Source organism: Gymnoscopelus braueri (genome assembly GCF_963280865.1).
Source record: "Gymnoscopelus braueri genome assembly, chromosome: 6".
NCBI lineage: Eukaryota > Metazoa > Chordata > Actinopteri > Myctophiformes > Myctophidae > Gymnoscopelus > Gymnoscopelus braueri.
The window spans coordinates 25,516,135-25,542,165 of record NC_137607.1 but is presented as its reverse complement, the minus strand read 5'-3'; the positions used below and the strand labels follow the sequence as shown (position 1 = coordinate 25,542,165).

The window sequence follows — 26,031 nt, the reverse complement described above, 5'->3', positions numbered from 1 at the left end:
TATAATGCTTTCCACATGTGAGAGAAATGAGGAGAGAGAGCGAGAGAAGGTAGGGAGGGGAGAGGGGAGGACAGGATGAATGGAGAGGGGGCAGAGGTGAGGGGGGGGGGGGGAGAGAAAGGGAGTGCATGCATGGAACAGGGGGAGACCGGCAATAATAGCTACTTTAGAAGCACAACAAAGCCAAGTGGCACTTAGCAGATCCAGAACCTGCTTGATACACGATGTGATCAAGAAAGCCCTTTAGTTTATGTTTCGTTGAAACTGTACAGAGATTTCATTGACGTTGCCGTGTGCATCCAAACACCAAGTCACAGAGAGGTTCTGAACTTCTGACACAAGGGACATTAAGGGACCAAAATTGACTAATGAGTAAAACAGCCCTGGTTAACCACAGAATGTAGAGCAGCACAATCCAGTTTACTGACGAGAGTGGCTTACTTTTTAAATAAAGAAACAGGCTGAAGTACATGGACGGATGAATGTTTTTTGCATTTAAAAATCTCACGTATAAAAAAATTGGGACAAAGGGATCTCCAAGGTTACATTTATTTTAGCAGCAAATGTACTCAGCTTGACTGAAGTAAACTTAACTGTTTTGAAACTTCAGTTCTGTGAATGAAATAGGAATAGGAATGAAAAAAATTAAGTGAATCATTGTTCTCATCACAAATACTACAGAGCACATCATCAGGACCATGAAGAACAACGGTCAATCGCTACATCATTAAACATGGTATAGCCAAATCACAGCCTCACTCAGCCATGTCACGCGTAATGTTAACGTTAGCCTTGCATGCCTATTAGCGTTTGTGCTAGGCCTGTCGGAGCGTTGATGTGTCACGTACTTCTAATTTAGTCCATCTACTTCCTGTAAGTAGACTTAAAAAGAAAACCAGTTGACTAATCATATTAAGGGAAGCTCTTATTTTGAAATCCGCCAATTTGAGAGGAAATACTTCTTCTGTTGCTACTATGACATTTTTCAATAGTAAACAAGAAATCTAAACACTTCTGAAACACTTGCAATTGTAGCCCCCAATAAGGTCATAGACATATTTTCTACATAAAAACGAATAGTTGACTAGTCGCATTAAACTCCCGACTCTGATTCAACTAGATAAATCCTGATTCGAGGACAGCCCTAGTTTGTGCACAGTTGAGTTCAATGAGACACTGCTCCCCTCACAGTCGTAATTTGAAAATCAATGACAACAATAAACGTTAGTAGGTTATAATCGATGATATAATGTCAGTGAATTGAGCAGAATCATCCACATATGCATCGCGATGCATCTTAGAAATGGGAAATGTCCACAGCTCTAGTGTCAGGTGGTGTTGGACACAAGCACAGTGTCACCATGAAGATCTTATGGCGAGAAATAGACAGACAGATGTTGCACCTCTATCTTGACATTCCCCTTGCTTATCCATCTTATTGATATGGTCCATATCGTTGCCTTTTGTTCATATCTAGATAACAGTATGATAACGATATATTCTTCAGCCCTTCCGACATCTATTCATTGAGTTGAGCCATTGAAATCAGCAATGTCCCAATAGTTTAACAAACTTCCCTTCTTCCTTCAAACCATTTATCTTGCATTCTCCATTTATCCATAAACAAAAACATGAAAAAATATACAAAATGTCCATTACAAAAAAGAAAAATAAGGATTCTAATGTTTCCTAAAGAATGTTCCATAAACTAGTGTGGCCACGCAATAACAAACACAACTTGTGGTAGTAGGCAGTATTTTGGTCATTACCGCCAAGCAATAAATCTTGTTACACAAAGTAAAAAATGAAACAGATAATAAGATCCAGATTGTTTAATGTTATGTTGTTTAAGAAGTAGATCCTGACTGAAGCCAGATTGTTGGGTCCATTGCAGATACCGGTTTTGTTGATGCCTAATGCCCTATTCCAACACAAAAAAATAAATCACATAATATCGGCCAAGCCGATATTATCGGTTTGGCCGATATCATGTGATTATGTGATTATATGATCTTACTAGAACCTGACCGATATATTATATCAGGTTCTGAGAAGGTAAGAAGGTCCTTCAGTACCTCCCAAGGATGGGAGGTAGTCGTGATGTCACTGTTATCATGTAATTCTCAGTTCAAAGGTCATGTGCAATAACCCTGGCCTCACCTCTTCTAAACTACCCTCTTACAGTTATGTGTGCATTTAGGTGGGTGGGCGGGTGGGCAGTGAGGGTGGGTCATTAGGTTAGCATGCTTTTTAACACAAGGCTCTTTGATGTCAAGGCGGTTAAAGTCATTAAATGGAGCTGCAGTCCTGAGCAGCCCTGCACTAATCATGCAGAACTAATTGGAAATGCTAAAACTTCTCAAATCCCCCCCCCCCCCCAACCAGAACTCCATCCTACTCATAACACTTTCACCACGCCGCTGCACCATGAAAAACTTTCAAAACAGTTTTGCTTTTCTTTGGGACATGAACCAAAATTAAACAGAAATCTAGGTTCTGTCCCAAGTTTTATGATAGTAATTGTACATGAGTTTCAATGGAGGAAAATCATTTTCTCAATTCCTGAACACTTTTAGATATGCACAACCTTCATCTGACAGCAGCACCCTGCGCACAGTGGGAGTAGTGTGAGCCTCCTGGTGCATCATGGGAATAACAACTTGCTGTTAAAGTAGACCTGAGGTGAAAATGTTCCGATGGCAGATCAAAGCTGCATACCTGGGCACTTCCATTAACGCAAAACCCCAACCACAAACAGTGGGCAAATTAGCTCAGGAAGAATTCAAAACAAAGAATGTAGAACTTTTTTTTAACCAGTGTTGTTTCAATGTTCCTCTATATCAAACAACTATAAATCATAAACAGTGTGTGTGTGTGTGTGTGTCTGTGTGTGTGTGTGTGTGTGTGTGTGTGGGGGGGTGTGTGTGTGTGTGTGTGTGTGTGTGTGTGTATTTCTTTTGATTAATTGATTGTACACACATGTGTCTGTTTCAAAAACAGCATTTGCATCATTAAGTTCCCTATGAAAAATCTGACTCCGAGGGTAAAATGTTCAAGAAAACTACTGTATATTACATATCTGGCTAATGCAAAGGACCGCATAAATGATGAAAGCCATGCTTGTGGTTGGTAGAAGGCTGTAAGTTCAGACTAGCATCGCTTGGCTGTGTATTTGAAATCAGTCGACTGTGTCTCAGACAGTCTCGTATTGCCTGGACGGGGCCCCAGCACTTTAGGGCCCAGTGCCAGGCCCATGCCAACCCACCAATGCCTCAGGCTCCACCAGTCCAAGTCACACCCTGGTGGTACGACCCGCTGGAGCCAAAACCTCATACTGAATGCTTTTACTCAACACAGAGAGAATGTGAGAAGGATGAGAGAGAATGTGTGAGAGAAGAACTACGCTGATAGGCAGCAGGACAGGGTCAAAGAAACGGCGGCTGGAATGAGAGAGAGAGAGAGAGGGGGACAGAGAGAAAGTACACAAAGTATTTCTTCTTCAGCCTGTTTGGATATGTAGGAAACAGGAAACAAGTAGCTGCACATATGTTACTGCATATGTAATATATTAAATTAATTCATGAAATTAGATATTTTCAAAATGCATAAACAAGACAATTGAGTGCCATCTATGTCTATATTAAATAATATTTTTTTCCCCCCTAGGTCTAGGTCTCTAGGTTTAGGAATCTGGCATCGGTCGGGCTCTAGTCAGAGACAAACAGAAGAGAAAGATGATAAAATTGATGAATGGCTAGTTGTGGGGTGGTCCTCCTGATCCCCTCAGGGTTCTGAGCATCATGTGAGATCATGTCTGGCCATGGTTGTGAGGCTCCAATAGCCATGGCTTTGTTCTACTTGAAGTAGCTACTGTACTCTTATGCCAGTTTCACTCCCTGATTAATGGAGACGGTCTGCTCTGCAACGAGCCTAAGCTACACATATGATACTAGTTTTCGTTGGCAAACTAAACCAATCCTCACTGCATAACTTACACTCCAAAACGACTGAAGTTCAGAAGTTGCAATCACATGGAAAATGTTTTTGGTGCAAGAGAACCATTTATGGAAGTTGTTTGGATAAACAACCTATTGTTTCTAAAGTTAAAAATACTGAAACAACCCATTGTTTCTAAAGTTAAAAATACTAAGCTACCAAAGAGTCTGAACATGAAGACACCTAAGATTTCCCCATGATTACAGCCAAGAAACAGCTTTTTTATTTTAAAAAAGCTGAGTACTGCTAACTTACTATTACATTTCCTGGCCATGCCTAACATAAACAATTCCTAGCTTAGCGGAACATTTCCAAGCTTAGCATGGAGAACATAGCATCTCATGGCTTAGCCTTGCCCTCGTTTGACTTTAATTGGAGGCGTATTCAAGGGAGGGAAAACAAACTAGAGAAAAACATATTTCTCTCTTTCTACATGACCTCCTCCACTAGGCACCTCAGTTTATCTAACACTTCACTTCACAATTTCAGGGTGAAGTGAAGATTGGATCTGAGCAATTACTAAAATGACAAGTGACCACATATAGTTAATAGCCTACTGCATCTAACAGAGCTTTTACTTTCACTAAAAGTCACAGTGTAAAGCTATACGTATCCGCTTAGATATACAGGCATAATAATATTATACACCGCAGACACTTTCTTTCCGGCATTGCATGTGATTAACATACAATACGAAAATGGATATGTGACATGTTCACCTCAAATGCTTAAAATCAAACAATTTACGATAAGCCGCTATTGTTCAAAGTGGGATCATAGCTGTGTGCAACGTGTCACAGTTACACACCGAGTTTTGGGTTTTCATTATGTTAATGTTCACTCCTGCTTTTCCTCCAAGGGTAAATATGAACAAAAATTTTAATATACCTTAGCAAAAAAACATATATTTTAATGCACTTCTCAGAACATTTTCATTAGAAGTATGGTTAATACTTTTGATAAATCAAGCACAGCTTTGTCCTAGCCTAGTCTGTGTCCCAGGACCACCATAAGAACCAGTGTAGAATAGCAAAATAGTGAGAGAATGATGCACAGTATATTTACCATAGCCTTCCTATTCTGAGGCAAACATTCGGCACACACAGCATAGATCGACAAGCTCACACAACGTGTCACGTCGGCAGAGAGATTTGGTGAAGAAGAATAAAAGTAGGTGGCCTAGCTAGTATAGACCCTTGGGGGACACAACGTACATAGTGGTTAAAAACCAAATAACCAATGTGACCAAAAAAAGGCACGCCATTCTCAAACAACAACAAAATAACCCATCCCTCTGTGCAGCAGTGCTGCTGGCAGAGCATTCAACTAAATTACATGAGTGATTAACTGACCACAGGATTTGTGTTGGCTAGTCAGGGTGCTGCTGAGAGAGACGAACAGGGGGAATGTGGTTGAGAAGGAAAACATCAGCCCATGTCTGGGTAAGTTAAGGAAAATACACACAAATATATACACAGTCAGACATTTACTGTACATGCATAGAAATGCGTAAAAAACACACAGTCACACTCAAAACACCAGTGCTTCTTTGAGATGCCACTGTGTGGACCTCGCGGCCATTCCAACTGTGTGACGTCTGTCTGTTCCGTACAGTCATTGGTGTGTGACTGCCACACACACACACACACACACACACACACACACACACACACACACACACACACACACACACACACACACACACACACACACACACACACACACACACACACACACACACACACACACACACACACACACACACACACACACACACACACACACACACACACACACACACACACAGGTTTCAGAAAGGGTTTATGAGTTGTGACCCTCACTTGTGGCAGGAAACCACAATGCCAAAGTACACCCATAAAATACACACATGTCCACACAGAAACACAAATCTCCTTTTACTCTGTGCTATCAGTGGGCAGCGTGGGTAGCAGTAGGCATGCCCCTCCTCCCTCACTAATAAAAACAGTGCAGAGAAAGTAGCTCATCTACTGTGCAGAAAATAATCCATGAGAGTCGAGGAAGGGGAAATAAAATGTGAACGTTTGGAAGGAGATACATTTAATGATCAGTTTGTATTTGTAATGCTTAACCTATTAAGACCTGGAACGCGTCTGTGTCATTTTTTTATTTGAGCTAAAAACTTTGGCTATTCAAAAATAGCAGATCTACAAGCTCGTAGCACGGCACCGAGTGCCGCGCTACGAGCTTGTAGATCTGCTATTTTTGAAAGATTTTAAAAATGTGTGCAAATCTTTGAATATACTTTTTTTTTTTTAAGCGAACATTTTTAACTCAAATCTTTGCTTCGTGGGGTCCCTGGAACAACATATTTTTACGGGGGTCCGCGGCCAAAAACATATCATTTTGGGGGTCCTTCACATGAAAAAGTTTGAGAACCACTGATATAGCAACATAGGTTTTTCAGAAAACCGTTAGGATTTAGAAGACATTTTGAAGAATCGGCCTCAGGTCTTAATGGGTTAAGCCTATGCCCCATCAGAAGTACTCAAAACCCCCCCCCCCACCCCCCCCTGCAAATAATGACTACTGCCTATTTATTTTTCCTGTGTTTTGTTTGCTTTCCATACACATGAGCAAGAGGCTTGTAGTGAAATGAAACAGAATAGGGGAGAGAGAGAGAGACAGAGATGAAGAAGACAAAAGGGGTGGCTGTTGGTTCTGGTCCAGATAAGGTGCAGGCAGCGTTCCGGGCAAACTAACTCACATCTAGTTCTTTTGTGTTGGAAACCCAAACAACAGCAAGAGGAGTGTGGATGAAAGGACTGTCGACCAATTCCCCAGCCCTAAACACAGCTGAACACAGCGTGGCTCCGAGAGGACTGCTCATACAACAAGAGAGAAAAGAAGCACAGGCTTATGAAACAGACCAGCAGTCTCATTGGAACTGTAGGGCTGTGCCTGAGAGGAGGACGGCTTGTGGCCAGACTGAGGCTTGCAGAGTTTGGATTTGGTGAAATTGTCTATCTCAGTAAATATCAATGGGTCCTTGAGAGCAGGGCAGACCCCTTCTGCTTGTTAACCACATGAACCCTAGCGTCACTATTTTGGGGCGAACATTCTGCGACAATAGCAGATCTACAAGCTCACGAAATGTCCCAACGTGATGATGCGTAGTGAGCGTGTCGATTTTCTGATGATATTTGGTGTAGAGGGGAAAAAAAGCCTAGTATTGACCCCTGAGGGACTCGGCAGGTCAACAATTTATAGGGTTTAAGAGGTTAATGAATATGAGTGTTTCTATTGGATAGTAATGGATACATGCACAAAGACACACGTGCACATATTCACACTCAAAATGCTATGGCAGTGCCGCACACACAGAAATGACAGTTTGTCACAATTGTGTCAAGCACAGCCTCATACAGCAAGCGGAATAAAATCAACCAAATAATATGACAGGCGTTTTCTAATGTGCCGTATAGCATCGGAAACCTCCCCCCATTCAGATTCACGAGTCAATCATTCCTGCGTACATGCTGGAGTGTGGATGCTTTCAATAGAGCAAGGGAAGGAAAGGGAGAGCGAGAGAGCAACACAGAAGCAGGCAGTGAGAGAGGGAAGGAACGAGAAAGCCCCCCCAAGGACATTCACAAGTTTCTGCCATGCAGATGATGAGAGGATTTTGCTGGTGTGAATGTGAGTAGGAGAGGAGGGGGAGAGAGACAGCAAGCTAGCGTTTCTATTCTGAACCTTGCAGGACACATATGACAGCTCCTCTATATGGCTCCTGCTAGAGTAGCACTGAACCAACACATCCTGAATGTGGGCCTCATTAAACACAAAACACATATTCATGAGTGCAGTGAGTGTTAAGAACAGTCACACCTGTCTGCACATGGACATAAGCTTGTATAAAAACACAAATGGGGGACTCACAAACCTGCACAGGGAACACAGCCATGAGCCCACTTCCCACACCGTCATTCTCACACACACACACACACACACACACACACACACACACACACAGTAGGTCCGGGTAATGTCCGATATATATATATATATATACACACATATACATAAATATATAAATAAATATAAATCGTGGGTGGGATGCGGCCATGCTCATATCTCACACACACGCCTGCCCGTAGTAGAGTTAAATAGTCGCAACGTTTTTTCTACTGGGAAAGAATGCTTGAATGAGCTTTTTGAGCTTGTAATTTCTCCAGAGGTCAAGAGCCACTGCACGTTGAGAGTGTGCATGTGGCTTGTGTGTGTGCATGTGTGCACGTGTGTGTGTGTGTGTGTGTGTGTGTGTGTGTGTGTGTGTGTGTGTGTGTGTGTGTGTGTGTGTGTGTGTGTGTGTGAGAGAGCGCGAGAGAAGGGGAGGGGGAGAGCTCTGGCCACGTTCAGGTGTTTAGACAAACATCTCGTGTTGTGTTAAACTTTATAGCGAACTAAAGACGGTTGCGTGGGCCACTCAAAAGCAACTCCACCTGCCCGAAAGTGAGCATGGGCCCTGCAACGTTGACATCTGTCTTTGGTACCGTTGTGCAAATCTTGCCTGTAAATCTATGGTTCCTCAGTGAAGCAAGGGGTCTTGGGTTGTTGTCTTCCCTGTTGACTTCACCAGTCTCACAGAACTTGGTCCTAAGTTTGGAAATGGTACCAGGGCTGACACCAAATAATGCTGTCACTTCCGAACTTTTTTTGAGCAGTTTATTTAGTGGGAGTAGCTAATGTGTGTGTCTACTACACAGACACCACCCCTCATAAAACAGGCTATTTACCTTCATGTGTGAACGCATCTGAAATGCATCTCCTGTTGCATGCTACATGTGTGAAAGGCCAACACCGGACAATGTCCCGACCTGATTCCCCGGACATTTTCCAGTGTTCAAATGAGAAAGCAGCTTAAAGGTTCTATGACATTCATTTTCAAATTTTTTATTTTTTATGTTTTTTGGGGGGGTTTATGACCTCAATCAGACCCCAAAAAACTGAACTTTGAACATTCAGTGGATTTTCTGTGGTCTGGGGTTTTCTGATTAATTAGGCTGAAAAGTAATCTGTGATTGGCCCCTTGACTTTGATATCACAGTCGATTAATCCCGCCCCCTCTCCTCTCAGAGGCGATGCAGAGGCGATGATTGACAGTCAAAATCCCTCAACAGCGACACCTACAGGGCAGGCAAAGATTTATTTTTTCATTGCAGTTGAAAAGGCTTTAGAAATCAGAGAGAAAAAATCCTGCCATGGATCACTGGAGTGGATTTTTCTGTTAAAACTTTTAATACACATTTGAAGGACCATGATAAATACTTTTAATGTGTTGTAAAACTGAATGTCATGAAACCTTTAAGTTGCGCTTGTTTATTGCAGCCAATGACTGGTTGCACAGACACGTTGACACTGTGTGTACCTTAGTTAAAAGGGTTACTTATTATGTCATGGGAGCATCATAAAACATAACAATTATTTAAATAATTTAGGATATTGACTCTTGTTTTCAGGAATGTCAGTATGGATGCTATGTCTTCACATGGTATAATGTGCCAAAATTCTACAGTAATGTTCTTTAACCTACGGAAAAGGCAGCTTGTACTTTTCCACAGAACCCCATGCTGGCTGGCCCTGTGGCTAACTAGACTGGCACGGCACGACGTGCCTGACAACATGGAGGCCTTCCGACAAACAAAAAGACAAAAGAAAAACTGAAAGCCTCAGAAAGGTTGTAAAGGATAGAAATAAATGACGCATGGACTCCCTGCTCAAAGCTGAAACTAGACTTTTACTGAAGCTTAGAAACGAGTGCACACGTACTGTAGTAAAAACTGACAAGCTTGTTCCTCTCCATTGGCTCTCCCAGCAAGCATGCCACTATGGCGCTAAGCTAGGAAGGCACACACACAAACGGAGCGAGGGAGCAGTTAATGTTTTGGGAAGACTCCCTTCTTGTCTTTGTTAAGACAGAAGACCGACGTGACAGCTCATCAGACTCAACAGAGACAAAAATGCAAATAATATGTATCTAAATATTTACAGCTTCAAAATGCATCTACACCCCACTTTTAGTTGTCAAATGCTGTCCATGCACAAGATTCTCTCTCTCTCTCTCTAGGTAATGTCTCAAATAAAAAGTTCTCTACAAAATGTGCTGCTGTATGTAGCCTAACTTAGCTAAATAATCAAATAGCTACTTGAGTACACTGGATTTCTCCAGCTTTATTCTACATGGTCTTTTCTGTGCCAACTGGCACCCAGAGCTACACAGCTGTGCGCGGGACAACTCCAAAACTTTTTGTCTAACTAATATGGAATAGATTGATGTCTGTATCACATATTTTTTATTTTCCTCCTGACTGAACTTTGAAGCTCAAATGAACTGGTTGTACTGCCAACTCACAGACCTGAGAACAGTAGATGAAAAACAGAGACCCTTCTCACAGGACTGAAGGGAATCTTCCTCCCTCACAAAGCTCATATGAAAAACATTGCATTAAAATTTCACTTCACTGGTTGAAGATAATCCAAATCCCTATTGGGTCGATAAGTCACAGAGAACTTTAGCAAGAGCAGGCTCGCTCTTCACACAGCTTACTTTGTGAAACAAAAAGATGCATAATTTACAGACATCTCTTAATTTGTGAACTGACTGCTTGCATCTCGGACAGACCATGTTTGTCTCAGCTCTGAAACCAAATTAGGTACAGCACACACCAACAGCGCGCGAGAAAGAGCGAGAGCGAGAGAGACAGCAGACAGGTAAACTGACTTGATAGTCGTTTCAGTCAGGACTCAAAAAGGAGGTCGCAAAACCCACATCCAGTGACTCTCCACAGAAGAACAAGTTGAGTTTTAGAAACAAAACAGACCTCTGAAGAATACATCTCTGGGACTATTGAGTTCATATAATGGGGATATTGCAGCAGGAGGAAATATCCAGTGTAATGTTTAACACCAGGGCCTGTTTGGCTCTGCGAAAACTCATCTTCCATGGCTGGTGAGTCAGTGCAGATCAAATGAACCAGTTGTTTGGCACACACAGCACTGAGCTCAGAGACACGGATAGCTAAACACAGCTGCAGCAGCTCTGTGTGTGGCTGAGCGCATGTGTGTGTGTGTGGCTGAGCGCATGTGTGTGTGTGTGTGTGTGTGAGATTTTTGACAATGTGCGTATGCAGCCTGAGCCTATGTTGTCACTTGTCGTGTCTCCATAGCTTTCATCCCAATTAGAGAACTCTTAAGGTGTGTTCACACTGGGCGTGAAGATATTTCCTCGATCGGTGCGATTACATACAAAGTCCATGCAAAGACACAACTTGGCGCGAGCTGCACGAACAAGGGAGACCGGGGACACAAATTAAGCGTTTCGTCGCTTCGGAGTCCAGCTAAAAAGTCCACCCTCTCACTATAGCTTCTCTAGGAGAAGACAAGACATTTGCTGTGCTGACCAACTTTGTACTATGGAGATAGACAGAGCGGTGGGTCAAAGTTCAAAACATGAGCCAAGGTCACTTTCTGACTCATCCTTATGTTGAAGGTGAAAAACCCCCAGAAGACAAAAGCAAAAGGTTTGACGCTTCAAGTACTAATCAGTAAGCACCAATGCAATTAAACAGAAAGATGGGAATGGAGAACGGAAAAAAAGAATGGGATGTGAAGAGAAGGGAGAGATAGAGCGCAAGTGAGCGTGAGAGATAGAACAATAGGCGTAGAGATAATCAGGACCTGACGAAGATGTAATGCACATCAAAACTTTGTCCCTTTACTTGTACTTTGCAGCTTAATAAAAAGGCAGCAAAATGTATCCGAGTTGCTCCAGTGCCTCCTCCTTAGCTCTGCAGATAAAAATAGGCATTTCTGTCAGATAAAATGTAGTCAGAATCCTGAGGGAAACCTGCTGGCATGAAGAAACAGTAACAGGAGTTCTTCTAGCTCTCTCCCTCTCAATAACAAATAATATACAGAATAAAAATTTTATCATGTGGATCTGGAGACCCAGATGGGAACGGCGAGGCTTCATGTGGATCTCGGACTGGCATAAACATTTCAGAGTTAAATAAACACCCTGTATTTTTCTGTGTGTGGCAGAAAGAAGAGTGGGTCAGTGGGCCTTGGCATGATTCTTAGTTGCACACCGGTGCCGTGCGCCGAAAATAGCAGATCTACAAGCTCACAACGTCTAGCATCGTAATGCATTGCGAGCTTGAAGATCATGCTACATTCAGCACGCAACACACCAGCAAATAAATTGCACATAACCTACACAATGGGAAACAAGTTCAGTTCCATGAGGACGGAGTAACAATCAATCAAACTTTCACTGACCAGCATCTGGCTACAATGTGCACTTCACCTGTCACAGCTATGTGAAAAGGACTAGTCTAAACACACCAAACAGAATCCAATCCATGAGTCCATGAAGTTACTGGAGAACACATTTATAAACAAACATGCTGGGCAGTTATACATGGTGCTGTCAACATGACACCAAAATATTGACTTTTTGATGCTCAAGTTTGCTTTCGTAATAACATTAATAAAACTGCAATGAATAACATCTAATTTACTAGTATGTATTTTTGCATTAAGCATTTTTGTTTTTCACATCAACATCGGAAGATGACTAATAATAGTTTGGAAGCCAGGGGCATTTTTTTCCCACCTGACAATGTTTATGAATGGTCCTGAGGAGAAGTCTTAGACTAACTGAGCTGACCTTCTTGACCTCATGCCCTCAGAGTGTGTGGTGGGCGTGGTCTAACGAAGAGGAGTCACTTAATCCCTCACTATCCCAGAGCCCCAGCCAAGCAGCTGGAACAGTGGCTACACTGTGTTACGTGTGTGTGTGTGTGTGTGTGTGTGTGTGTGTGTGTGTGTGTGTGTGTGTGTGTGTGTGTGTGTGTGTGTGTGTGTGTGTGTGTGTGTGTGTGCATAATGTAGATCTACGCTGTCTCTCCCACTCTTCTTTCAGCCACACACATACACAGTGTTTATTTAACTCTGAGAGTGTAAGAATGGAACGAAGGGTCTATTTTATGCATTATTTATTCATTTTAAGTTAAAACTTTTCCCAGCACACACACACCCACACAGAATCATGTGCTTTAGAGAACACTGGGGCCAATAGCCTACTGTTGCAAATACAGAGTCAGATCTTTACCCAAAAGAATCAAAGCTATCCAAATAAAAATAAAAAGCTCTGCTGCGGGGGGGTGGCAAAAGAAAACATGCCTTGAAAATGCAGACAACTCCGGCGATAACTCCTCTCAACAACTGAGAAGTTTGGCTTCGCTGAGAGTTTATGTATGCAAGACATAGCCTCAGGGAGACACATAAACATTGACTAGGAGAGAGAGGCAAGAAAACCAGTCTGAACTTTCACTCCACAGCGGGCTGTCCAACTCTCCTAATCAAGAATGCAAAGCCTCTGTTTGAGTGCATGTCTGCATGCGTGTGTGGAAAGTCTATTGTGTCTGGGGGCGTGGGGGGCTCTCCTCTCCCAAAAGAGTCTTTTGCTTTACCCCATCCCCCATCTCTCTCCCTTTCCCTTTCTCTCTTTCAAAAAGAGTTCATTTTGAGTTTGGTCCATTGAGGAGAATGAAGGGGCTGTCTTGCTATAAAGGCCAAGGGATGGCTAGGGGTCTGTTGGTCCACACTGGCAGGTCAACCCTGTAGAAGCTCAGTAAGTAAAACTGGCAGGTTTGAACACACACACACACACACACACACACACACACACACACACACACTGGAACACCAATACTTGTCCTTTTCTCTATATATTGCATGCATGTGCACTTGTCTATGTAGTGAGAGGATACGTTTGCAGTAACACTTGAATGTGTGCTTATTAAATAAGGCGTGTTAATAATTTGTTCTCCTGTTTCATATCAGACCATTTCAGAGGAACAAGTTTAGCTACAGGGAGGACTTGTCCACTCCGCTTCCTTCATTATAGAAGAACAAAATGGAGAAGCAAGATAACAAGGAATATTATTCACAAAATGAGTGGTTTTGGCAGCCTTGTTTGACAAAACCCTGAAATCCAGGAAAATGATGAACCCCCCCTGTCCCCAGAATTACTACTGAAGAGATATGGTCTGTACCAGAATGTATTCACACACACACACACACACACACACACACACACACACACACACACACACACACACACACACACACACACACACACACACACACACACACACACACACACACACACACACACACACACACACACACACACACACACACACACACACACACACACACACACACACACACACTTATCATATTTTGTATTGAAAACCCCATTTTCACAGACCGTTCTTTTCTACCCACACTACTGGGGTAGAATGTCTAAGTACACTTGGCCTATGTTTATATTCCGTTAGTGCACTTTGACTACATTGACAAGGTTGTCGTGTGCATGCCAGGTGGCAGTGTGGCGCTGCCACGCAACACACCACAGATAGACCATTTGCCTGCGTCAAGCCCCCAAAACCGGAGAATGATTGAAGCCTCAGAAGGCCTGGTGGCCCAATCTGGTATTGCAGGACTTCCACATTTGGGACGCTACTGCGCATGCTTCTATCGTCTGAAACGCTAGTGCACCTGCTCTATTGGCTCCAACGTTGGAGCCAATCCAGGAAATAGAGGTACTTCCAGGTGCTTCATGCGCTTGTGAGCAACTGTCACTGAAAAGAATAGGTGGGGGGCGGGGTAGTCCGCCCTCTAGAGATATTATAAGTCTATGGCCTGCGTACAAACATTTCCTTCTACTTCCTTAAACACAGCGCGACTGTAAACAAACTATAAAACACGCTCCAAAATGTAATAATAATTTTGCCTGGACGAATGTAAAAGTGGGGTTGTTATGGATACTTCAAAAATAGACCTCCGTTTCCCAAGGGTTGAAGAGCATGTAATTGGAAATGTGAGGTAATCTATAACTTTATGGAGGCAATAGATTGTGTCGTCACACGTTTTGCATTTTACCCCATTTTTGCCTATTTACAGGGAGGGATTTTCAAAGATTTCCACTCTCGGATTTCCACTTTGCGTTTTCAACCCCCAAAAACGCTGTTGCCGTGTAAATGGAAGGCACATCTGGTAAAAGAAAATGCTGTTTTTTTTCTGCAGAGAGCATTGTCATGTAAACTGCACCAAAAATCTCCTGGTTTCTGGTACTTTTCCTTGCATTACTACCTGCTTCTTTTTTTAAATTACTGTTAGTATTATTTGTTAATCCTAGCTGGATCTCTTTTTGTATCTGTCCTGAGTTTCATAACTGCTGTAATGCCATGTCAACTGAATTTCTTCCATAGAATCAATAAAGGTCTGTCTGTCTAAAATGTAAATCCCACAGCAGTCGCAGGTTGTCGATGCTGATCCTACTACTTCCTGAAGTGCTCAAGGCAGGGTCTTTAAGGCAGTATTCATGCAGTTTGAAGCTTTGCAACATGGTAACTGCCTCCAAGCGTAACTTCAGGGGGGAAAAGTACCTTCCTCAACTAAAACAGCTACATGGAATGGCCGGCAGAATTCACTGGAGAATTCTCCCATTAAACAAAGTTGAATGAACCATGGTTTTTCCCGTTTGCATTTCACGTGAGAAATACATTGATTTCCTAATTGTAGTCTGAAATTAAACCATTTTAATCAACACATTTCTTCGCATACATTTTTTGTAGGATAACCATAAGCAAAATGCAGGGTGGCAAAATGCACTTCAGCATTTAAAATAAAATCTAGTTATTTGAATATTATATTAGGCATTTCAAATGGCTTTTATAATAATCATAATCAGTTTTCTTAGCGTTGCTTTCATTGTAAACTGGGTGTGTACTGTGTGTAGACTGGGGACGCATTTTAATACAAGGTGTAAATGCAATCTGGATACAAAACACATGTTAATTTCAAAATGTGAATAGGGCGTACAAGATGAAAGAAGGGAGGCAGGGTGAATAACAGAGAGAGCAAGGGAGAGTGAAAGAGGCTGTTGTAAAAGAAAACAGTAAAAACACTGCTGAAATAAATGTTTTGGTCAAGGCCCAAGCACAGCAAAAAAGGGGCAGCTTTTAACTGGGAATTGTGGAAAAAAACATCAAAAGACAGTCAGATAAATGATGTGGCGTAGACCATACCGACTAGCTAAAACCACAACAGCTGAGTGCAGAGCGGGAAGAACATCAGCTTTGGGCTCATAGCTCACCACCTTACAGCCAGAGCCAAGAGCTGAACTGGGCTGCATTTATACTGTCAAAAAAACATGGGGGTCTTATAGAAATGAGAAATGACTAGGAGTGAAAAAATTATAATAAATAAATAAAAAACATATGCCTTCCAAGGGAGCTATGCTGCAAAGAGAGAACAGCTTTTATTGTGAAAAAGAGAACATTTTCAATCTAGTTTTCATGTATTCTGGTCGGATGAAGGTAGGTCTACATTCGACCTGACTTAGGATACATTATAGAGATCTTTCTTCTAAGATTGACAATGGGATAAAAAAAATTGAAGAAAACAGACAATCTAAATTGGAAAACATAGAAGGGTATGTTTAGAAACATTTGAGTCTTAGAAACAAACACACTGTTGTAAACTTTAGCCTGGAACTCACCATATCACTCAAAATGTCTTTACCTTCATTTAAAATGGTTTAAAATTGTGTCCCTTTTTCTTGCGCTTAGCGAGCTTTGACATGCCATGAAGGCCTATTGTTTATGTGATGAGTGGTTGTTGTCAATTAAAAATCTGTAGAAGCAAGGTATTTTAATCATCGATATGAAAAGTCAATACCAGCATAAATAGCAGTGCATAGGAAACCACTGCACAAACAAAGCAAGACCCCGAGACTAAAAGCCCTGCTAGCAGCCCCTACGCATCTGTCTAACCAGTTAAACCATTATTTTATACTTTGGCTATTCAAAAATAGAAGATATACAAGCTCGTGAGCTTGTAGATCTGCTATTCTTGAAAAATCGTGAACATTTCTGCAAATCTTTGAATATATATATACCTTTTTAACTCAAATCGTTGCTTCTGGGGGGTCCCTGGAACAACATACTTTGTGATGGGGGGCCGCGGCCAAATACATATAATTTTGGGGGTCCTTGAAATGAAAAAGTTTGAGAACCACTGATTATAGCAACAAAGGTGTCTTCAAAAAACGTTTAGGATTTAGAAGACATTTGTGGAATCCCCAGAAGCAAAGTTTTGAGTTAAAAATGTTGACTTGAAAATGACGTTGAAAATATATATATTCAAAGATTTGCACAAATGTTCACGATTTTTCAAAAATAGTATAGCTACAAGCTCATAGCGCGTCTATGAGCTTGTACATCTGCTATTTTTGAATAGCCAAATAAATCTAAAAATTACACACAGATGTGTTCCCGGTCTTAATGGGTTAAAGCCAACAATACATTTTGTCGGAATGGTGTTAAGGCCACAGGGTCACCGGAATCAGAAGAGTTGAGTTCATCCTCAAATCTGCCAATTAAATTAAGGGACAGCTTACATGCTAAGATTACATCTGGGACTAAGAGTGGCACTAGAGTAAAGGATATGGGGTCAGACATCATGGTCAGGGTTCAACCTCCAGGGAGCATGGATGCACTCGTCAAGGTTCATGGATATCCACCCATTAGATTTAGAAATATCTTGTACGCAAGTGGACACAAGTGGACACACTTTGGCCTTCGAGTGGCACTAGAAAAAAAGGCCACGGTGTCACCTAAATTAGTAGGGGTCATCCTCCCGGGTGCATGGAAGTGCACAACTAATTCCATGGCAATCCAGTCAGTAGTTTTCAGGATAATGTTGTTTGGGAGCAACTGGCATACAGTATACACACATTTTAAATTTGACACACCACAATTTGGCTGCAATCCAGTTGTGGGCTCACATTGTGGGCTCATTCACCACCATTATATGTGTTTTTTCAAATACAAAAATAATACTAAGCATTCATGTGACAGTAGTAGTGTCTTGGGAAAGTAACTCCAACAGGTTGTGTGTGAAATCAACAGTGTAAAAAAATAACCGTCTGGAAGCAGCAGTTAAAAAGAAAAGTGAACAGAGACTGAAGATATTTCAGTGCAGCCACAGAGGGCTCATAAACTGCAGGGGCACGACGAGATTTATGGTTGAACCAAAAGAAGAGAAGTTCTGCAATTTCGATGAAATACATACGACTGGCTTAATGCGAAGCACCTGTGGCTCAGCCTCTGACAACAACCTGAACATCCCATAGAGTTCCAGAGAGGAATACACGGGGAGACAAGAGGTTTGAACAGAACACCCCACTACCTTTCACAACCAATGGACATTCCAGGACTTGAGCACAACTGGATTGGTGGGGTCAGCGGAGGTTCAGGCCTCAAAACAGAACAAAAACCAGCAGCAGTCAAAGTAGCAATGAAGGAGCAGGGGAACAGTAAATGGGAAAGAGTCCAAACAGGGAGTGATGGGATGTTGACTGCATACAATCATACGGGCACAATAAGTTACAATTTAACCCAGGTTCCCTGAAGGAGGGGAACTTAAAACTTAAAATTCTGAGTATTACTCTTGAGTGTACAAAATTAACCAAGGAAACAACCACAGCAGGACTCCACAGGCCATAATCAGCTAACTGTAGGGTCTATGAATCCACACCTCCAATGATACTCCACGTATTCACTTCCTTCATAGAACCCACTTATATTCACACCAGGTAATTAAATTAAATTATTATTTGCAAGTACTGGTCACCGCACAAAGCAGCCTAAAGCCCAACATTAAATGGATTTTTACATTAAAATGACGGCTTATTTATTTTCATATTGTTGGATTATAAATATCAATATACCTGTATAGAGAAAACGTCGGACATAACTGATAGTAACCTTCAAAAGAGACTATGCAAGACAGGGAAACAAAGAGGGAGAAAGAAAGAGACTGAGAACATCAGACAGACAGGTTCACATGCAGCAGTGGGCCAGCAGAGCTCATCATGGCTGTTTGAGTGCGTGGACATGGAAGCAATACAGAGAGACACACAAGCTTTGAAGCTGCACTGCAGAGAACCAAGTAGGAATTCTGATGTCCTGCTGCATACCCATAATCCCTCCTCCTCTTCTCTGCATTTTCCAGAAGGGGTAAGGAGGAGAAAAAAAACGCAGTACAAGAAACAGAGAGAGAAAAAGAGGCAGATGGAGTATAACAGAAGATGTTGAAGACAGAATATTAACCCATTAAATAAGACCTGAAGCCGATTCTACAAATGTCTTCTAAATCAAAAACAGTAATTCCAGTAGTAAAACAGTATTCTGAAAAAACGTATGTTTCTATGTCGGTGGTGCTCAAACCTTTTTATGTCAAGGACCCCCAAAATTATATGATTTGGCCGCGACCCGCCATCTCAAAATATTTTGTTCCAGGGACCCCCCAGAAGCAAAGATTTGAGTTAAAAATGTTCGCTTTATAACAATATATATTCAAAGATTTGCACACATGTTCAAGTTTTTTCAAAAATAGCAGATCTACAAGCTCGTAGCGCGGCACTCGTAGATCTGCTATTTTTGAATAGCCAAAGTGCAAAATAATGCTTTTTTAGCTCAAATCAAAAAATGACACAGATGCGTTCCAGGTCTTAATGGGTTAAAGAGGAATAGATATACAAACTTGTACATGAGCTTGTAAATCTGTTATCTAATATGAAAAGAGCAAAAATAGGGACGCCAGGATTAATGTGGCTATGGAAAATACAAGCACACAGAGTACACAGAGTGACACAGACAGACAGAAATGTAGAACAGGTTGAACAAAAAAACATGTCGAGTCCAAGTGGAAAGAAAGTAAGAGGAAAGGTCTCCCTGATAGCCTCTCAAACGAGTGTTACCCTTGGACTGAACCCAACCCAGAAAATCACAGCCTAATGATGGGGCCAGGGCTACCTCAATTTTCTCTTTTCCTGTAACAGCCTCCCAGAGAAAAGCGTCTATCAATATTCAATTAGGGGGCCTTGGATACTGGACGACCCAACCCCAAAACAAACCACAGTTTCTCTCGCTCTCCCTTTCCTCTGGTTACAGGAACCACTTTTCATATGATGGAGCGAAGTCCCGAGGTACTTAAAATAAACGTAGTGACATTTCCTTCATAAATAATCAGCCAGCGGCTGGGGGGGGGGGGTTCTCTCAGGGAAAATGATTGGGGATACAAAGTGATGAGGGATCACTGTGTTTGTTTTGTCTAGTGGTCTTCGTGTTTTATCAATTATCGTGCCACCAAGGATTCTTCTAACTTTCTGAGACTCAATAAATTCATGCATAATATGTCACAGACCAGTGTTTGGGGTGGTACTCACATCGATAAGAGGCCAGCCGACATAGTCAATCCACAACCTGACATAATAGTAGGCTATTTGCCAATTACCATGATACGACGCACAATGACACTGGTCACTCAATTTGATAAATAACACTGCATATGAAACCTACATATCATGATCAGATAATATCACACAAAATAACAATAAATTATTCTATTTTGTAAATAATGTGAGATTTATGCATAGGCTACTCCAGCAAGCATGCTGCAGGAAACTTAAAGATATATCTCTTACTTGAAATCAGGGACATCTGATGCTACTATGGATGTCCAAAACTAAAGTTATTATTTTTAATTGATGAACAGCCACATAATAAATTAATAAGTCTGTTTAGTGAATTAATCAAATAAAATGCTAATTAATTAAATAATTCATTAGCATCATGCAGCATACTGCTTTAGAGCTGACTGTAGCACTGGCAAAGATATGCTCATTCTAGTACATCATTCAAAAAATAGCAAAGCTTATGAAAAACTAAATACAGTCTATCAGGAAATGGGCTGCATTAGTCAATTAACCCTATTTTGGGCATGTCATGAACTCATCGTAGGCAAACATTTTAACACATTTCCCCCAAAAATTTGTTTTTAGTTACTCAACAATTTCCGTGCAACACATCGTCTGACAATGTATAAAAAAGGTCTAAGTGGTTAAATATGTACACCCACACACCCCTAGATAAATTGAGTAACTCAATGATAGATTGTAGTTTGACGTACGACCCAATGACTCAGAAACATTGACAGTGCTAGCTAGCCTCAAATTACACATCTACCACAGAATGAGGGGTGGGGTCAAGAGTGCTAGAATTACGGCAAAATCTAAATTTTCATGGTGTATGACCGTATGCTTTTTAAAGCTGCAATCCATAACCTTTTAGTGAATGAAACGTTATTGAAACCAATGTGTATAATAGAGTATGTGTATTCACGTATACAACAACTGCGGTGTTTGATGGTGGTCTCTCTGCTCTTCTATTGAGACATTTAGACCCTGTGGTCGTGTAGGAAATGAAATAATTCTTCTTCCCAAATCCCAGGTTGGACACTTCTGAATCTAAGGAATGACACAGTATGAGCACTTAACTGTCATTTTATGCATCTACCCTGCAAAATCCTGAGTACTTATTGAACTCCGAGTGGACTTTCATCATCGTTAAGACTCAGGATTTTGCTGTCTACATCCTACAATACAGCAAAGTAAATGTAAAGAAGCTTGCTTTGGAAATATATAGAAGCTAGGTCTCCAACTGAAGACAATTTCTTAACTTCTAATTTTAAAATGGCATTGTTATATATGTATAAAACTTCAACTAATAGGAAAATCAATGGCTGTTGAAATCATTTGAAAAATAATTTCTCCATTTGTAACTCTGAGTGTACAAATGTAACCAAATGGATCCACTTGGTATTTTGTACACTCACAGAGTAAAATTACTGTTGTAACCAAATGGACCCTTATGGGAATATTCGTTTACATTTTGTACACTCTCTGAGTTTATCCCTATGGATTTTTACAGTATACAGAGAGACAGCAGGGGAGACGAGACACTGCTCCAGTTCAGTTTACACACCTGCAGATTGTGAGTCAGGCCACATCTGAGCGCCAGCGCAGGTGTCAGCAGAGCCGAGACAGATTCCTAAAGCTGTTTTCCTGGGCACATGACGGCTGTTTTAACTGGATGCACATCTCTTGCGTTTGAGGGAAAATGAGTTTGAGTCAATTCGTGCAGGGGTGTTGCTTCAATCAAATTCAAATTAGCTTGGAAGCCAATTCAGATTTTTCACAGCTTGTACGACAACATGACCATCGACCCAAAGGGGGTTTTGCCACCCCCCGTAGATTATACTCCATACATATTTGTCATAAAAGCCCTGTTGTTGCTAAATGAAATCTAAAAACTCCAAGATAAAATAAAAATAAAAACGCATGAGAAAGAGAGAGGACTGGTAATTATTTCACATGACAGAGTAACTATTCTGGTCCAGTGTGAGACAAAAAGAGGAGATGCTAATAAGAGATGGAGGAGAATGGAAATGAGGATGATTGAAAGAAAAGGGGGAAGATCAATAATTGTGTGTGTGTGTGTGTGTGTGTGTGTGTGTGTGTGTGTGTGTGTGTGTGTGTGTGTGTTGGAGAAAAGGGAGAATGACAAAAGAAAAGGAATAAAAAGATGCACATATTAAATAATGACAGTTTAGTATAACACGAGAAGTAAAGAGAAGAGTGGAATATTATAGCTGAGAGAGAGATGGCCGCTGAAAAAAGGGCTGAGCCCGGGGATCAGAGGCAGTCCTCAAAGCCATCTCCCAGAGCTGGGATGAAGGCAGCTCAGTGTGGAGGCTGAGAAGATGAAACAGCATTTGGGGCCGGGGCCCCCTGCCGCCTTGCCTCTGTGTTTGGGCCCCCTGAGCCCTCAGCCCAGGCCTCTGAAGTGCTAAAGCACCCACCCCCACCCACCATGGCCATCACACCAGCACTACACCCTGCACTGCACTGCCTGCTGCCATTTGGTGACTGAATCATGAGTCTCTGCTAGGAAAGGAACACCACCCTAGCGTTTCCAATGTGTTTCCACATGTCACATCGAAAATTCAACTAAAATCATGTCAGATTTTTTTTTATACTAAATGACAGGAGGAAACCTTCAAATATAGAGTTAATCAACCCCCACACACACACACACCCCTAAAGCTAAATTGCTGCTGCTAAAGCTGCAGAAATGAAGAAACACTTCTATTAATGTGGCTAAATTGTCTAATTTAATTTGCTGACACTATATAATTTTATTATTATTATTATTATTATTATTATTATGTTTGAAAGTAACTGAAAAAAGCGAGCATCCAAATAGGCGATGCATGGGCCTAAAGGCTACAATCACCTTTAGTAAGCTTCAATTTGTGTTATTGTAAATAATACGAGCTATTAAACGGAAGATATGATTGGGTGACCAGGGCACTAGACCTGTGATGTGGCCAATCAATATTTTTTTTTTTTTAAAGTGTGTGAATGTGCAATATAATCACAAGAAATACATCCTCAGATTCCAAAACACACAGTAAAACACCATTGCTCCACTACGTTGATGTCCTCCTGGCTCCAGTCAGTCAGATGTGTTGCTGCTCTCTCACAACTTCAAGGTGCTGCTGCGTTGCTCTCACTGCAACATGGTCAATATCCGCATACACACTTCAGTACCGCTGTACTGGGCAGGTAGGCTACACTCACTGTAGCAATGATGGTAACATTGTAACATACACACTTCAGAGAGTACCGCTGTACTAGGCAGGTAGGCTACACTCAGTGGTGGAAAAAGTACTCAAATTCTTTACTTAAGTAAAAGTACCAATACTGCAATATAAAAATACTCTGTTACAAGTAAAAATCCAAAATGAAAAATTTACTTGAGTAACAGTACAAAAGTATTGGCATCAAAATGTACTTAAAGTATCAAAAGTAAAAGTACTAAATATTTGAAAATAGCAGATCTACAAGCTCCGCGTTGTGAACTTGTAGATCGGCTATTTTCAAATATTTAGTATATTTTCAAATAGCCTATGTATAAAATAGGGCTAAAGTGGTTAATGTATGTTTCATTATATCATAGTTTATATCTGAAAAGTAACTAGTAACTCAAGTTTTCAAATAATTGTAGTGGAGTAAAAGAACAATATTTGCCTCTGAGATGTAGTGGAGTAGAAGTAAAAGTATTGGAAATTGGAAATACTCAAGTAAAGTACAAATACCTCAAAATTGTACTTAAGTACAGTACTTGAGTAAATGTACTTGGTTACTTTACACCACTGCCTACACTGTAGCAACAATGATGGTAACATCGTAACACACACACTTCAGAGAGTACCGCTGTACTAGGCTACACTGTAGCAATGATGGTAACACACATTGTAACGTTTCTACAAAGTTGCAAATAAATCCACCGCTCCAGTGTGTGTAGAAGACAACTTTATTATGATTCTTTCTCGGCGTTTAGAGTGTTGGGATTCGGTTGTCGTTTTTGGATCCTAAATTTAGACTATTGTACAAACAAACTTATAATGTATAGTAGTAACAAAATACCCGTAAAGGAAACATTAGCAACCATGATTTAAAAAAAATAGGGAACTTCAATCCCCCACATGTTTACCTGCATAGTAAAGACCCCGAGCTCCTGCGAGGACAGTTTCTTCATTTGCTCGGATAAAACTTGTGCCTCTTCCAGGATCGAGAACTCCGTCTCGGCTCCGCAGTACGATCCACCACAACACAGTAAACACAGTACTACCATCCAGCCCGCCACGGAGCTCCACAGAACGGACACCGAGTCACCGCGAAGCGTATTCCGAAAAACCGAGCGCGCGTTCGGCGTCAAAAGCACGGCTCTCTCCCCTAGTCCTCCCCGCCTCGCCATGATGGCTCGGGGCAAGGCTGCTGCTTAAATGGTGTAAACTGGGGAATTCGCTCTTCTTTCTGCAACGATGGTGGTGTGGGGCAACACACAAAAAAAAAACTTCAAGGGAAACTACTTTTTCCAACTAATCTGAGCCCTTCAGTCGCACCGAGTTCCCACGATTTCGAGCGGCACGATCATTGCGTTCTGTAAAAAATCCCTCAGAAGAAGTGAAATCCATCCACGACGAAGCCGATATGAGGTTTGTTTTTTATCGGCGTGTAGGTCCTTGATCACTCGCTCCAACTCCTGCTAAGTCTAGGATAGTAAGTATGTGTGAGCCGGAGAATCACAATGGGGGTAAAAAAGTGGGAGGCGTGGAAGCCGTGACGTCCTGGAGTCTGGAATTTAAATGGATCAGGGCAGGATTCTTTTTAGAGACCAAGCTTGGCACCCAAAGGTGTGTGAGTCTGACACAGGTAAATTATCCAGAGAAAAATGTTCTTCAAAACGATTTGTTATGTACAAGGTATACAAGATTAGTTGAATACAACGAAAATGATAATAAAATCAATCAAATAAAAACTTGTTAACATACAATCCCAACCAACATTTTTGTTGTTGTTTTTGTTTATCTTAGAATGAGAGTTTACTGCTGTGTTATAATGACATTTCAGATTATAGACAATAGGCTAGTCCTAGGACCCCCATGAGTCCTGGGGGGGTTCCAGGGGTCCCCAGAAAAAAAAGGAACACTGGTTTAATTACTTTAACCCTGTACTTTGAAAATAGCTGATCTACAAGCTCACAACGCTTTGCTGTGCAACAGGTTAATGTGAGCTTGTAAATCCTCTATTTTTGGGTGCTTGGAATAAAACTTTTTTAAATGGGGGTCTGCGGCTAAATACCTATAGTAGAAGCCCTAGGCCATTTGTGCCTAATGTCATGGAACAAATTCCCTCCTGGGACATATCATTCATGAGAATGGGAAGGATATGAGGTTACAGTGACCTTGACCTTTGACCACCTACTTCTTAACTTTTTTGAAATTGTGTTTTTTATTTTGATCATGTTGTGCACAGACAGCTTTATCATCATCATAAATATAATGCATGTTGTGACTATTTCAAGTTCAACACATGGAATCATATTATGAATCCTTCACCTTTTTAAATGCATACACATTTATTTTTAGTTATTCCTAATAAAGAATTTCAATATAACAGGTTATGGTCCTGTGCAGACGTGGCCTTATTGAGACTCCTACAAAAAGTTGCAG

At 41.3% G+C, this 26,031-nt stretch overlaps 1 protein-coding gene across 2 annotated transcripts in view; it reads right to left on the bottom strand.

Annotated features, from left to right (window-relative positions):
* The window catches only part of cachd1 (cache domain containing 1), a 109,362-nt gene extending 84,309 nt beyond the window's left edge, over nucleotides 1–25,053 (bottom strand). For both annotated transcript variants that reach the window (XM_080431587.1, XM_080431588.1), the window contains exon 1: nucleotides 24,510–25,053. In XM_080431587.1, the coding sequence (XP_080287713.1) occupies nucleotides 24,510–24,773 (264 nt within the window). In that variant the 5' untranslated portion in view covers nucleotides 24,774–25,053. The remainder of the gene's footprint in view (nucleotides 1–24,509) is intronic.
* Between the last annotated feature and the right edge of the window lie 978 nt (nucleotides 25,054–26,031).